Genomic DNA, 13988 nt, shown 5'->3' on the forward strand with positions numbered 1-13988 from the left:
TGTCTACCGTCTGGCTGGTCTTCATGACTTTGGGGCTTGTTGGATTGTGGGCATAACGTTCAATTCCTGAGGGTTTAGGTAGGTTGAAGTTCCTAGGAATATTTTTATAATTCACTGCTTGTGAGAAATAGTTTGTTAGCAGTTTGACAAAATTGGTAAAAAAAAATTAAAAAGGAGTAGAATCTTTTCTTTTAGCAGGCCAGAGTTGACTTGCAGTCCTGACTTGCTGTGTATGTTTTTATTGGAACAGGTAACCTTCAGGCTCCCTTAGGTTATGATAAATTTAGTTATTCTTGGCGGAGCAAAAAGGGAACCAAATTCCACCAGTCCATTGGCAAACACTACTCTTCTGGCTACGGACAGGGAGACGTCCTGGGGTTTTATATCAATCTTCCCGAAGATACAGAGACAGCCAAGTCACTGCCCGATACCTACAAAGATAAGGTGAGTCTGCCCTCCTGAGAGATTCCTGGGTTTGAAGACCAGTGGCAGCCAATACCTGCAGCTGCATGTTCTCTTGATGCTTATCTTTCCCAATATTTCATTTTTGAAATTTTAAGACATAACACATTTCAAAGAATTTAAAAGGCGTCCAAATATCCAATGCCTAGATTCTGCCATTATCATATATTATCCAAGGACTTCCCTGGTGGTCCCATGGGTAAGAATCCACTTTGAAGTACGGGTTACGGGGTTTGATCCCTGGTTGGGGAACTGGGATCCCACATGCCGCAGAGCAACCCAGCCCGTGCTCTGCCACGAAGATCCCATGTGCCACAACTAAGAACTGATGCAGCCAAATAAATATATAAAAACCGTGTTATCTGTTCATTCCTCTACCAGCCTGGTCACCCGTTAATCCATGTTTTTTTAACCCCCACCAAGTAACCTCTGCCAAGTACTTCAGGGAGCTTCACTTGTGGTTCAGCTGGTAAAGAATCCACCTGCAATGTGGGAGACCTGGGTTCGATTCATGGGTTGGGAAGATCCCCTGGAGAAGGGAAAGGCTACCCACTCCAGTATTCTTGCCTGGAGAATCCCTTGGACAGAGGAGTCTTAGTAAGGGCCTTTTATGAAGATGTTTAAAAAGTGTGTACCATCAGGTAATTCTTAAGATGCACATGTTTCAAAGTATAACAAAGCTGACTCTGCAGAGATAGTAAATTTTGTTCAAAACACAAAGACTCATGCTATTTATGTGAATCTGGCCTCTTTTTTTTTTTCATGATGTAGCTGCTGCTTCACTGTTCCTTTTCTCTCTCTCGGTTTCCAAGGCTTTAATAAAGTTCAAGAGTTATTTGTATTTTGAAGAAAAAGACTTTGTGGATAAAGCAGAGAAGAGCCTAAAGCAGACTCCTCACAGTGAGGTGAGTCGTGGTCATTAAATGTCAGAAGTAGGAGAGTTTGTTCCCTGGGCCCAAGCCCCTTGTTATGAAAGTGAGGGAACTGAGGCCCACGGCGCAGCAGAGTGATTGCTGCTGCTACCACAACAGCAGGGCTGACACTCTCTCCTGCCTGCCGCGTTTGGTTCTTCCTGGGGTGCCTGCTGCTGCGAGAAGGCTGACCTAGGTTCTCGGAGAAAAGGATATAAAACAGCAGCTGAATAAGAAACGTCTGCAGGCAGTCAAGGAAGCAAGCCAGAGATAGCGGTCCTTTATCAAAGCAGGGAGCAAGGGCAGGGGGCGGACCCTTTAGTAGGACATGCTGGCCTCGGTATGTGACCCGGGGCAACAGGAGCTCTGATGGCTTGTTCAGTGTCTTCCAGAACTTTCCCCACGTCCCTTCTCCAGAGTTGTTGGGAATATGTTTTTCCCAAGTTACAGCACGATCAAAGAAGGGCTGGTGGATCTGGACCAACCACAGGACCATAAATAGAAGGGGAAGGGGTGGAAGAAAAGTCCTGAGCTGGGGACATTGCTTCATAAAAATGCTGTGAAGCCACCTGCGATTAACAGTAATAGAAGCAAGTGTGGGAGAATACACTTAGGATTCTGGTTGTTTTAGGGGAAAGTAGTGAAGGCACGCAGTTAATTGAGCCAGCAAATACAACCAGGTGGAACATGGCTGTTCCTGGGAAGAAGAGAGAAAGGTACTTCAGAAAAAGCAGCTTTGTCTGAAGTCCCTCTCAGGTGGTTAAGAGAGAAAATTCAGGAGAGTTTCAAGAAAGAACGGACAAAGAAAGGAGAATTCCAGGACCTTGACAGAAGATCTGCGAGGTTTTCAAAGTAGAAGTGCAGAAGGGAGGACCTGAGGCAAGGGAAGGGGACAAATAAATAAGCTTAAGAGGGTGTCACTCCAAAGGGCCAGTGGAAGACCAGCTACTTTTTATAAATATAATGAGTAACAGAAAGTGGAACTTTTTGGTGTAAGTAGCATAGGAATTCAGAAACAGATAAGTGTGAGCACTTGCTACAACAATGCATGTAGATAGGCAGTGAGAAAACCTAAGATACTGCATAGTAAGTGTCAGCTATTGCTGTTAAATGAGCTATGCTACTCCTTGAATTCCTTAGACGTGTTGCCCGCAAACCACTAGTAAAGTGCCCTCCAGCAGAGTTCATTTTAGTGTGTTCTTTTTTGAAATTCTGAAGTAAAACCATGGTTTTTGTTTCAGATAATTTTTTATAAAAATGGTGTCAATCAAGGTGTGGCTTACAAAGACATTTTTGAAGGGGTTTACTTTCCAGCCATCTCCCTGTACAAGAGCTGCACGGTACGTACCCTCTGTTCATCCTGCGAACACAGCTCGAGAGAGATGGGTGAGCCATTGTGGTCAGAGAGCCATGAGTTGGGTTCTAGAAGGACATGTGAAAGGCCTAGGAGTGAGCAGGCAGCGTATCCCTCCTGTTTGTTCCAGAAACAGTTGGGCGCTTTAGGAAGTGTTTGCTTGGATAGATAAAGATCACTTGGCTACTGTGCTCCACACCTTTCCTCTGGACGTTGCTGCATGCTCTGTTGTTCAGTGTAAAGGATATAAGGTGTGTACATGCATAAATCAATTTGCTGTTATGTGTCATGATAACCTACCATCATTAGTAACTATTGCTTATATTGATTTTTTTTTTAATATGATCCAGCATGAAGGAGACTGTCAGTAGAGCCAGTTTGAAAAAATTTTGTTAAGGCAATGCCTGGAAGTTTCCATGTCCTTTTACCTGTCAGTAACCACTGCTGAAGTCATGTAAGGAAATCTTTAGGTTATAAACAGAAGTCAGCAAAGTCTATTTACCTAATTCTTGATGCCTTGACCACTTTGAGCAATTATTAATGTATACTGGAGAAAGGAATGGCAGTCCACTCCAGTACTATTGCCTGGAGAATCCCATGGACAGAGGAGCCTGGTAGGCTACAGTCCATGGGGTCGCAAAGAGTCAGACATGACTGAGCAACTTCACTCACTCACTCACTTCACCTTTTGTTCCAGTTGTACCCTGAATATCACAGCTACATTTAAAAGCCTCCCTTGTCATGCTGAGGTTTTCACTAGTTTCTTCTCTTTCTTCATGTCTGCCTGGATTGAATTTGTCCTAGGTCTCCATAAACTTTGGACCATGCTTCAAGTACCCTCCAAAGGATCTCACGTACCGCCCTGTGAGTACCACTGAACCCGCCTGCGAGCATCCTTGTCTCTTACTTCTTGCCACTGCTGCTCTCGTCTCACCTCACTCTCTGTCCCTTGTTCCCCCGCAGATGAGTGACATGGGCTGGGGCGCTGTGGTGGAGCACACTCTGGCCGATGTCTTGTATCACGTGGAGACGGAAGTGGATGGGAGGCGGAGCCCCCCGTGGGAGCCATGACCAAGTCCTTTTCTCTTTGCAGACACAGACTTTCTGGGGAATTGTATGAGGGGGGTGTTGTTTTTGTTTTCTAACTGTTGCAAGTTTTCCCGAAGATCCCACAGAACAGGGCCTCTGCTGTAGTAAGTTGAAGGTTGAGTGGGACTGGGAGAGATCCCTGCCCTTCATTACTCGCCCTTCCAGGATGGCTTTCCCTGTGCACACCAGACTGCAACAGCTGCCGCCCTGGGATCCCATAAGCGCCCTGTGCAAAGGGCTGTACCACACACTCCACCCACCAGCTGAGACGTGCTGCTTCCTGTGTTTTCAGAGGACGGGGTCGTCTCGTCCAGTAGCTAACTTATTTAGAGACATTTCCTTCTGTGGGCATTGCCTGCCTCCCACCTGGTTCCCAGGAAGCAGTGGGCCCATTTCTGAGAAGAGCTGGAATCCACGACTACATTCCAAAGCAGTCTAAAAATGCTTTCCTTTTGGTGTGGGTGTGCTTTTAATTTTGAGATGAACTTTTGAACACTGGGATCTCTGAAACTACTAGGTCCGTAGGACTGTCATTGAGAAAGGCACTTGCTTGCAGCTTTAACAGTGAGAAGCTCTTCCCAAATAAAACTTGTCTTCGAATGTGTGTAGCACTTTGCTTCCCTTTCAGGTTGGGGTCCACGTGCTGACTGTTGGAAAAGTGGGCGCCTTAAGGAGCCAGCGTTGGCGAAGAGGCAGGTTTCTGTCTCCGCCCCGCCAGCTCAGCCCAGTCTGCCCTGTGAAACCAGACTTTCGAAAGCAGATGAAACTTCACAGGGCGCATGGTCTCCCTCCAGCTCTTCCCTTTGAACTTGGCTGTTGATCTGTGTGGATTGTCTTCTTGCCTTGCTTCCCTTCCTTTGTAATAGCTGATGATTAAAGGGCAGGTTTCAAGGACTCCCCTGGTGGCCTGGTGGCCACGACTCCAAGCTCCCAAGGCAGGGGGCCCAGGTTCGATCCCTGGTTAGGGAACTAGAGCTCACCTACCCCAACTATAAGATTCTGTCTGCCTTAAGATCCTATGTGCCGCAGTGAAGACCTGGCACAGCCAAGTAAATGTTTAAAAGAGAGCGGGGTGGGGGGGGGCAGTTTTCAGAGGACTAAAAATTGAAATGTAAGGATGAGCCTTTCCCCTGGGGCCCGCGTGTGTTTCCCTATCTTCACTGCACCCACTCCCCGTCGTTTTTGTTGGGGGCCACACCACAGCTTGCAGAACTTCCCCGACCAGGGATTGGACCCGTGCCCCTGCAGTGGCAGTGCGGAGTCCTGACCACTGGAGCGCCAGGGACGCCCCCCTCCCTCTATTGATCAGTGGCAGGGCAGTCCTCCCAGGATTGCTGCAGACTCCCCTGCATGTAACTTCCTACCTAGGTTAGTAGGTATGGTGGTTCACCAAAAGGCCAGTAATACGTTGCCAAGGATCACCATATATTATGGCTGTTTAAGAAATTAACCAAATTTCAAGCGACTATTTGTATCAACGCAGAAGCTTTGATTATTTGTCTCTTAATGAATCACTGAGGTTCTTTGTTTTGATCATTCTACCTCCTAACAGGAAACCCAACAGAATCAGGCTGAGTTCTGTTCATTGATGGTGGGTCTTACAGAGCAGAAGTGGTTTTAAAGCTTCTGGAGCAACGGAGGGTGAAGAACTCTGAAGGGTGGTGGTGTTTAGAGGAAGCTGGGGGTAAATTTTTGTAATGTAAGTGACCACTTAAATGACGTAAAAAGAAGTTGTGCACCCTCTCTTCTGTTTAAATGATGAAGCCAGGGTTTTGTACATTGCACTTTCATAAATTGGAGGTTATGGAAATAATGGCTTTACCTGTTTATGCATCGTATTGTGTGCATGTGTGACAGGGTTCATTTGAAGGGCTCCAGGAATACCCACTTTTCATACAGTTCTGTATAAAACGGTCTCTGTAAGCAGGTCGTCACTGACAACTCATTTTATTCCAATGAAAAATCAAACGTGAGAAAAGATCTCCCCAGGCCCCTTAAAGACACAGTAGCATAGTTTGAAAAAGGCAAACATGGTGTGTGTTGAAAGCCCATTTCTTCACTGTCAGTCTGTTCTCTCGAAACCAGAGCATGTGTTGCTGTACACACCTTTCAACAAGCAACCCTTTCTCTTAGCTGGGAGTGGAGAATTCTGTTCTTGAAATACTTCACTGTTATTCCTTCTCTGAAGCTTCCAGGCTGGAGAAACATAATTTCATCTATGCCAAAAATAGACTACTAAGAAACAGAATAAATATTAATAAATACCTGTATCAGTTGTACAGTCTCAATGCCTCAATAAATACCAGCATTTCTGTTACTGGTAATTTGTTTAATTAGCTAGCATGACATTCCACATGGTATAAATCATCAATGCTGTTATCACTGGAATGGAAACACTACAAGTGGTAATGGTTGGGTTTTCATCCTGTATATGTAATTTAGCCAGATAACCCCATCTCAGCTTAGATGTTTAGAGCACCAATTCTCAGACCTTGGAAAGGGATTTTGCTCTCATGCTATCACACCTTCTAGCCATCTCCTCCAAGATAGTAAGACGTTGACCTGTTAAAGCAGAGAAATTGCAGCCCCGAGTCAAGCTAAGGACAGAATAGACTCCAGACTAAAGATTCAGTTGCTGTTTCAGATCTAAACAAGCAACTAATGGGAAAGTAGTAAAACTTGCTTTTTGATTTTCTCAGTGATACCATTCAGTCATTGGCTTTTGATTCTGTCCTTAGGTAAATAAAAATCTTCAGTCAAAATCATCTTCCAATGCCCATTAATCAGCTACCAGCTATAGAGTTCTTTTAAGAACTGATTTAGTCTTGTGTGTATTGTCCAAATGAAATTTTTATGAAAGATTCTGGTAACAGATCCTACATAATTGAAAGACTTCAGTCCCCTGGAGTTTTTCCTTTGAATGAAGAGATTTAGTTTAATTAAAATCTTTATCCAGGGCTCCTTTAGTATGAGCTTGCCATTTACTATCATGGATTTTAAAAGAGTAGAATTTTAAATTGGGTACAGACTAACAAAGTTTTTATGTTAGTTACAATTCTTTATTCTGACTCCTGTCATGGAAGAAGTACGGGAATCAATCTGATAGTTCTGTATTTTTTCCATTCTAGAAGCCATCTGCTGTGGGAGTTGCTTACTCTTTGGTACAGCTATCCACCCACTTGGTAGAGGAGCAGAGGGTTGCGGGAGGCCCTGTGTAAGACCACTGTCTGCACACATTGCCCGCAGACCTCTTGACCTTCTCAAGCTTGACAACCTGATCCTTGTGTTTGCACCCTCTGCACCCTGCGTTCCTTAACTGGTAGCATTTTGAAGATATTTTTAGGTAGACACTGTCAGGACCCAAGAAAAAAGTTTCACAAATCAGTGAGTGAAGTTCGAAGAGCCTTGTCCCCATTCTCTTGGTACTAAAATGCTACTGTAGTAGCTGAGCTGTAGTATCTTACTGAAAATGCGCCACCACCCTGTCCCACCATCCTCAGGTGAGATCTTTAACAGACTTGGAGGCTTCCAGCAGGGACCTCCTCGTGCGCCCTCAAACCCATTCAGCTGGGAGCCGGTGGAGCCGCAGGCTGGCCTTCAACACCTGGCTTCAAGAGCCGGGCAGGACTCCAGGCGCTTGCGCAGGTGATTGGCAAAATCCACTTGGGTCTGCGAGAGGACCTGATTGATGATGGTCTTCGGCAGCCATCCCTAGAGTCAAAGAAGAATTTGGCCGTCTTGTGACTGGCATCCCTTCCTAGACACCACCGATCCCTGTCACACACCTGATGCGGTGCCTGGACTCGGTCCTGCAGCCCTGTTGGGAGGCACACCCTCCTGGTTGTTCGGGGTCAGGGGCTGGGAGACTGCACTACTGCCCTGCTGTCAGGACCAAGTCAGAAGCACGGGATTGTCCAGACAGGTTTCAGCCCTGTCTTCCCTACAGTGTGACCCTGAGCTAGCTACCATAACCTTTGGGGGCCTAAGTTTCCTTCTTTGGAAAATAACTACTGAGTTGAAATTGGATATGAAAAGTAAGAGGAAGCCCTGGCAGGCTTCTGAGATGATGGAATAGCAGGCCATCACTCGTTTGTTCCCACTGCAGCAGTCCACTTCTCTCAGAATGGAGGAGGGTTCTTCATATTGTGGGCTGATATGGGAGGGCTGTGTTAGTTGCACAGTGGTGTCCTACTCTGCAAACTCATGGACTGAAGCCCACCAGACTCCTCTGTCCATGGGATTCTCCAGGCAAGAATACTGGAGTGGGTTGACATTCCCTTCTCCAGGGGATCTTCCCCACCCAGGGACTGAATCCAGGTCTCCCACATTGCAGGTGGATTCTGTAACATCTGAGCCACCAGGGAAGCTGGTGGGAGGGGTAAGAGCCTACTTTTCTCACCATCCCCTTGGCCTCCTCCTGTGCCCCTTACCTTGAGGTCAATGCTGAGCAGCCAGGTGAGTTTGGTCCTTGAGGGACTTCCAGCCAGGGGGCGGAGCACCATGCAGGTGGGGCCATGCTCAGCTCTGCCAGGTGAAGACAGGTCAAGAGGACAAGCCCAAGTTCTTGAATGCTGGCTAGTTATATTACCCACATTCCTCATGGACCTCATCTTTTTAAGTCTCATCGGAGAAGTGCTATTTGCCAAGGGTGAGATTTAACAGTTGGCAGGGTCACCAGCTCGTCAGAACAAATGCCAGTTGGAGCCTGGAGGCCTGCAGAGCCTCTCAGTTGGGATAACAGGGAGGTCGGGAAAGGGTCCAGGGTGGTGCTGGGGGCCCCAGGAAACTCCGATAGCAACTGTGTTCTAAGTGGTACAGACTCTGTTTTCATCAACATTACAGTCGGACATGAGCATACCAGCTAAACCTCAGCCCTGCCTCTAGTTTTAGAAAATTACTAAGGTTCTTAAATTTGCTGGGAGGGTCAGGGCGACCTGGCTATAGAAGTGTGGCTCATCTCTGCCTTCCTCCCCTGCTATGGAAAATAAGATGGAGGGTAGGAATCAAGGGTTGGATCCTTGAAGCCGGGGATTCATCACACACTTGGCAGGCACGTGTCCCCAGGCTGTGTTAGAAAAGTGAGCTTTGGGGCTTCCCTGGTGGTCCAGTGGCTAAGACTCTGTTCTCAGTGCAGGGGGCCTGGGTTTGATCCCTGGTCAGGGAATTAGATCCCATGTGCTGCAACTAAGACCCAGCCCAGCCAAATAAATTAATGGGAGCTTTGGGGGCTGCTGCCAGTATTACCTGATGACACCCTTCTGCTGGGGCATCTCCTCGTAGAGTGTGGCCGTGCCAGCCAGCACGCACATGGAGCCCCGGCGCTTGGTACAGCGCACGCTCACGAAGTCTCGGGGACCCACGAGGTTTCCTGCCGCCTCTGCAGCCAACTCGTGAGTGATGATCGTGTCTTTTCCAATCTTCTGCAGGACCTGCCAGGCCACAGGGAACCAGGGACTCAGCCAGGTAGGGGGAGAGGCGCAACCCCCAGCTCACCGCCGCCCCCTTCCGACTGCTGCAGCTGCCCTTCCAACCAGCTCTCCCCACCTTGATCTCCTTGACACTGGGGTTCCACTCGCCCATAGCCTCCATGCGCTCCACAAGCTCTTCATAAAGCCTCTCCATGGGCTGGTCCACCACCACCTCCAACCGGAACACCTTGCCCACGTCAGGGATCACTTTACTCAGCACCTCGTCCCCATTGGCCTGTCGGTGAGGAGAGAGGAGCCCCAGGGAAATGTTAGAGGAAAAATATTCCCAGCGTAGGACACAGACAGCCAGGGGAACTCTAGGCTGAACCCAAGGAAGCCTGGAACCATCTTTGATAAAGGCAGACGAGGTCCTGTTTCCTGCCACCAGCCTGGTACATGTGCTGAGGACTGGAGAGGTAACCTGCCTGTCCCCTGGGCCCTTTTTTCTTGAGGATCAATGTATTTTCTTAAACATTGACAGGTATTTATTCATCCAGATAAAAGTCAGAATTATTTTGTAAAATTTTCAACAAACCTGCGTTGGGTTTTTGATTGAGATTAACTTGGAAAAAATGAACGTTTCACTGCAGAGTCTCCCCACATCTAGGGGTAAATGTTGACAGGGGTGGGTAGGTCCACCTGAGAAGGCCATTACTTGACTTCAGAAGCTCAAAGATCCTGAGAGAGAGATTCATTTGGGAGTGAAGAAAGTGGTCTGCAACCAGCTAATTTCACACAGGTTTTTTTTTTTTTCCCCCTCATTTCACACCAGAAGGATGTATGGCCAGAGAAGGTCGGCAAGATGCCCCAGGACCCTTAGCAAGAGCAATGCTGGGCCCAGGTCCCAGATTTCCTGACTCCCAAACTCGTAGTCTATTAAAGAACCTGGAGAAGGAAAGACCTCACCTGAACTTTGGCCAGTGGGCGGCTTGTGAGCTGGCTGCGGAAATAGAGCCGATTCTTGGTAGAGCCATCGGCCTTTGACCTGCACCTTGTTCCCAGTGAAAGGGCAGTGCTCAGGAGCGGGGCACACCAGAGGGCCTTGCTGCTGCTGCTGCTGCTAAGTCACTTCAGTCGTGTCCGACTCTGTGCAACCCCATAGATGACAGCCCACCAGGCTCCCCTGTCCCTGGGATTCTACAGGCAAGAACACTGGAGTGGGTTGCCATCTCCTTCTCCAGTGCATGAAAGTGAAAAGTCAAAGTGAAGTCGCTCAGTCATGTCTGACTCTTAGTGACCCCATGGACTGCAGACTACCAGGCTCCTCCATCATGGGATTTTCCAGGCAAGAGTACTGGAGTGGGGTGCCATTGCCTTCTCCCCAGAGGGCCTTGGCCCCCTGTACTCCAGACCAGCCCTGTCACAGGTGAACCCAGGTCACACCTGCAAGGTCAACCAGGAGGTGGGCTAAGGGTGCTTCAGTCCTGGCACTTCTGACCAGGGGATGAGGCCTCTCCTGACCCTAGTGTCCCCACTTCATGGTCTGAATGGGTGTACAGAGCATCCTGGAGGGGAGCTAAGAACACGGTGACAGCTTTTCTCAAACGCAAATCTCTAGAACATCTTTGATGGGGGACGGGAGTATCTGGGGGTATATTCTTGGGAAACAAGAATTCACACTGCTTACTGGGGCTTCCCTGGTAAAGGAAGTGCAAGAGACATGGGTTCGATCCCTGGTTTGGGAAAATCCCACATGCCAGGGGGCAACCAAGCCCATGCACCACAACTATTGAGCCTGCTGCTCTACAGCCCAGTAGCTGCAACTACTGAAGCTCGCTCGCCCTAGAGTCTGTGCTCTGCAGTGAGAGACGCCACGGCAGTGAGAAGCCCTTGTACCGCAACTAGAGAACAACCCCTGCTCATTGCAACTAGAGAAAGCGAGGAGATGCTCCCAGCAATGAAGACCAAGGGCAGCGAAATTAAAAAGGAAAAAAAAAAAAAAACTGCTTGCTGCCCAGTGACTGCTGCTCGAGGCTGGACTTCTGAGAGGAGCAGAGACTGCAGCTGGCCTTGAGAATGGCGCGGTAACAGCGAGGAGCTGTGGGTTCCTCCATGGCCCCCTTACCTGCCGGTTCTCCTTCTTCCAGCCCTCCTGGTCTTTGAGGATGCCCAGGGCCCTCTGCATGGCCTCCTCTCCCTGCTGGATATAGGCAAGCTCTTGGTCGCTGTAGAGAGAGTCTTCCAGCTGAGAACCTGGATGCAAAGCCAAGGAGACACTGAACTTCTAGCCTCCCGCCAGTTTCACCCTTTGCATCCCCTAAGAGCCCAGACCAAAGTCACAGGGTCCCAGCTGGCAGGTTGAGTTAGACACAGAGGTCTGGCTGTGAACAATGCCATTCCCATAGAGGGAGTGAGGAAGGTGGGGGGGGATAGGGTCTGGGGGACCACAACCACACACACAATGCTTGCACCTGGGAGCCCCCTGTCACTGGCAGATGCCCAGAAACCTCAGCTCTTACCTAGGAGAGAGCCGCGACGCCGAACCTGATAAATCCACGCAGCTGGGGCTGGGCCCCCTAGGGCCCTCCGGTTCAGCTCCTGGCCGATGGCCAGCACAGCCTGCTGCCGCAGCCCTGCCAGAAACAGAGGGAAATCATTGCTTAGGAGCAGGAAAGCCTCTTAGAGATGGACCCTTCCACCCTTCCTCTCATCACAGAGGAGGAAGCTGGCCTGGAGGGAAAGTGACTTGATCAGGAAGGATTCCCAGAGGGACGACTCCAGGGCCCAGAAACCTGCCTTCTGTCTCACTGGCTCCACCTGAAGGTGGGGGCCATACCCAGGCTGGCTGAAGTTGCCCAACCAAAACATTCCACTGTTACAGACACCCTGTCCCCTGAGGTCTGAGAATAACTGCTCCGTGTGCCTGCGGTGGACTTGCTGATTTAGGGAGAACGGTCCCATTCCGGTGCAGGTCTTCCAAGGGCAGCTTCTATCTAAACAGTAGCCAGTGGAGCCTAGTGTAATTGGAAAAAAATCTAATTGGACTCATTTAGATTGCTCTGTGGTCCCTTGAGGGGATTGACTCAAATGACCCTGGGTCCTGCAGGCACTGATTTCCACCTCCCGACTGTATGATGCTGATAAAGTGGACCCCCGTGCTCTCGTCCTACTCCTCTTTCTTTTTCTTCTCTCTCTCTCCCCCACCCATCCGCTCTCAGGTTTGCCAACATGGGGGCCTGGAGTCTGGGCTCCCCCCCGCCACTGTAAGCCAGGATTTCCCTGGCACCCTTGGTACCCATTCTGCTGCTGCTGCTGCTGCCAAGTCGCATCAGTTCATGTCCGACTCTGTGCGACCCCAGAGACAGCAGCCCACCAGGCTCCCCTGTCCCTGGGATTCTCCAGGCAAGAACACTGGAGTGGGTTGCCATTTCCTTCTCCAATGCGTGAAAGTGATGTTGCTCAGTCATGTCCAACTCTTAGCGACCTCATGGACTGCAGCCTACGAGGCTCCTCTGTCCACGGGATTTCCCAGGCAAGAGTACTGGAGTGGGGTGCCATTGCCTTCTCCTGGTACCCATCCTAGAGGAAGGCAAAGTCAGGTAGAAGCCAAGATGGCTTGGAGCCCTGCAGGGGATGCCAGGGATGACTGAGCCTGGAAGGCATCTTCGTGTCCAGCTCAATTCTTCAGTGAGGGAGTATTGCGGGGCCGTTGAGGTGCAGAAGGTGAGAGGCTTGCCCAGGCTGCCTCAGTGAGAGGCACAGCTGGGGCCAGATCCTGAGAGGCCTGCCCCCGAGGTGTGCCCTTTCCCCACTAGACACTGCTGAGCCCCTGGCCGCCCAGACGGGGTCCCAGGAACTCACCCTTCATGCTGCGCACGTGTCTATAGGAGCTCCCAGCACACAGCTTAAACGTCGCGAGGAGCATCTTTCCTGGCAGTAGGGGCAGGTGTGGAGTCCGGCGGGGATGCTGAGGGCGCCTGCCGTGGCCTCTGGTCCCAGAGGATGGCTGCTCCTGTACTTCCTCAGCCTGTCAGGGTTGTGGCCTCGGGCCCTGCAGCTGCAGCCAGATGGTGTGTTTCTGCGCCTTAAATACCTCCAGCTGAAGGCTGTGTTTCATCATCGGGAGATAAAAAAGCCATCACTCAGCATGGAGAGGAAGGCACCAAGGATAGAGAGATTGCCTCACCAGGAGCCTTTGGCCATTTGCGGGGAGCTGGGGTGGAGAGGGAGGGCACAGAAAGGGGAAGGGAGGTTGGTCCTGACCCTGGGGTGGATGGAGGGGAGAGAAAAGGCAGAAGCAGTGGTCAAGGCAATTTAGAAAAAGAGTGCGCACATGTGACATTGGTTGGCCAGCAGCCTGCTGTTTAGAGTGCGGCTCTGCAGCTGACCCCCCTCTCAGAAACTCCAGGTTTAGCAGGTCCAGAATTGAGGCTGTGAAAGCCGCATTTTAAGAAACAATTCCAAAGTGATTGCCATGAAAGTATTCTATGAACTGTACTCTAGGCTTGGAGAAACTCTGCCCTGGTAGAGTGCCCAGGGCGTCTGTGGGGAGCTGGCAGAGGCAACCCCACCCCAGTTCTACATGAATCAAGTCATTGCCCCTGTGGTCACTGACCTATAGCAATCATGAAAAGAAATTAGGAATAAGATAAGGATGAGGCAATTTGTGCTCTGAGAAACAGGGAAAAATAGTCCTTTGATAATTATCAATATTATCATGTTTTGTTTTTTGGCTGCACTGTGCAAAAAACAGGCGAAATGAGT

The 13988-nt window shown here is 49.5% G+C and overlaps 2 protein-coding genes across 6 annotated transcripts in view; one reads left to right on the forward strand and one right to left on the reverse strand.

Annotated features, from left to right (window-relative positions):
- The window catches only part of ASH2L (ASH2 like, histone lysine methyltransferase complex subunit), a 30254-nt gene extending 24121 nt beyond the window's left edge, over nt 1-6133 (forward strand). For 2 of the 4 annotated variants that reach the window (XM_027962707.3, XM_042241431.2), the window contains 5 exons: nt 251-444; nt 1275-1367; nt 2615-2713; nt 3532-3591; nt 3691-6133. In XM_027962707.3, the coding sequence (XP_027818508.1) occupies nt 251-444; nt 1275-1367; nt 2615-2713; nt 3532-3591; nt 3691-3798 (554 nt within the window). In that variant the 3' untranslated portion in view covers nt 3799-6133. Of the gene's footprint in view, nt 1-250; nt 445-1274; nt 1368-2614 lie in introns of all 4 variants that reach the window. The other 2 variants (XM_060407143.1, XM_060407144.1) reach the window with 1 other exon arrangement.
- On the reverse strand, nt 5748-13285 carry STAR (steroidogenic acute regulatory protein). Of its 2 annotated transcripts, NM_001009243.1 has the most exon segments (7): nt 7203-7527; nt 8247-8340; nt 9061-9245; nt 9361-9519; nt 11350-11477; nt 11744-11857; nt 13086-13221. In NM_001009243.1, coding segments are annotated over 7 exon segments (858 nt in total). In that variant the 5' UTR covers nt 13150-13221; the 3' UTR covers nt 7203-7413.
- Between the last annotated feature and the right edge of the window lie 703 nt (nt 13286-13988).

This window comes from Ovis aries, chromosome 26 (assembly GCF_016772045.2).
Source record: "Ovis aries strain OAR_USU_Benz2616 breed Rambouillet chromosome 26, ARS-UI_Ramb_v3.0, whole genome shotgun sequence".
Classification (NCBI taxonomy): Eukaryota; Metazoa; Chordata; class Mammalia; order Artiodactyla; family Bovidae; genus Ovis; species Ovis aries.

Excerpts from the sequence above, each read along its gene's own strand:
- STAR (XM_060406892.1), bottom strand. The coding sequence starts at position 13,149 with ATGCTCCTCGCGACGTTTAAGCTGTGTGCTGGGAGCTCCTATAGACAC. Across the intron at positions 11,478-11,743 it reads GCGTCGCGGCTCTCTCCTAG|GTTCTCAGCTGGAAGACTCT; the intron begins GTAAGAGCTGAG and ends CTTTGCATCCAG. Across the intron at positions 9,520-11,349 it reads GGAAGAAGGAGAACCGGCAG|GCCAATGGGGACGAGGTGCT; the intron begins GTAAGGGGGCCA and ends CCTCACCGACAG.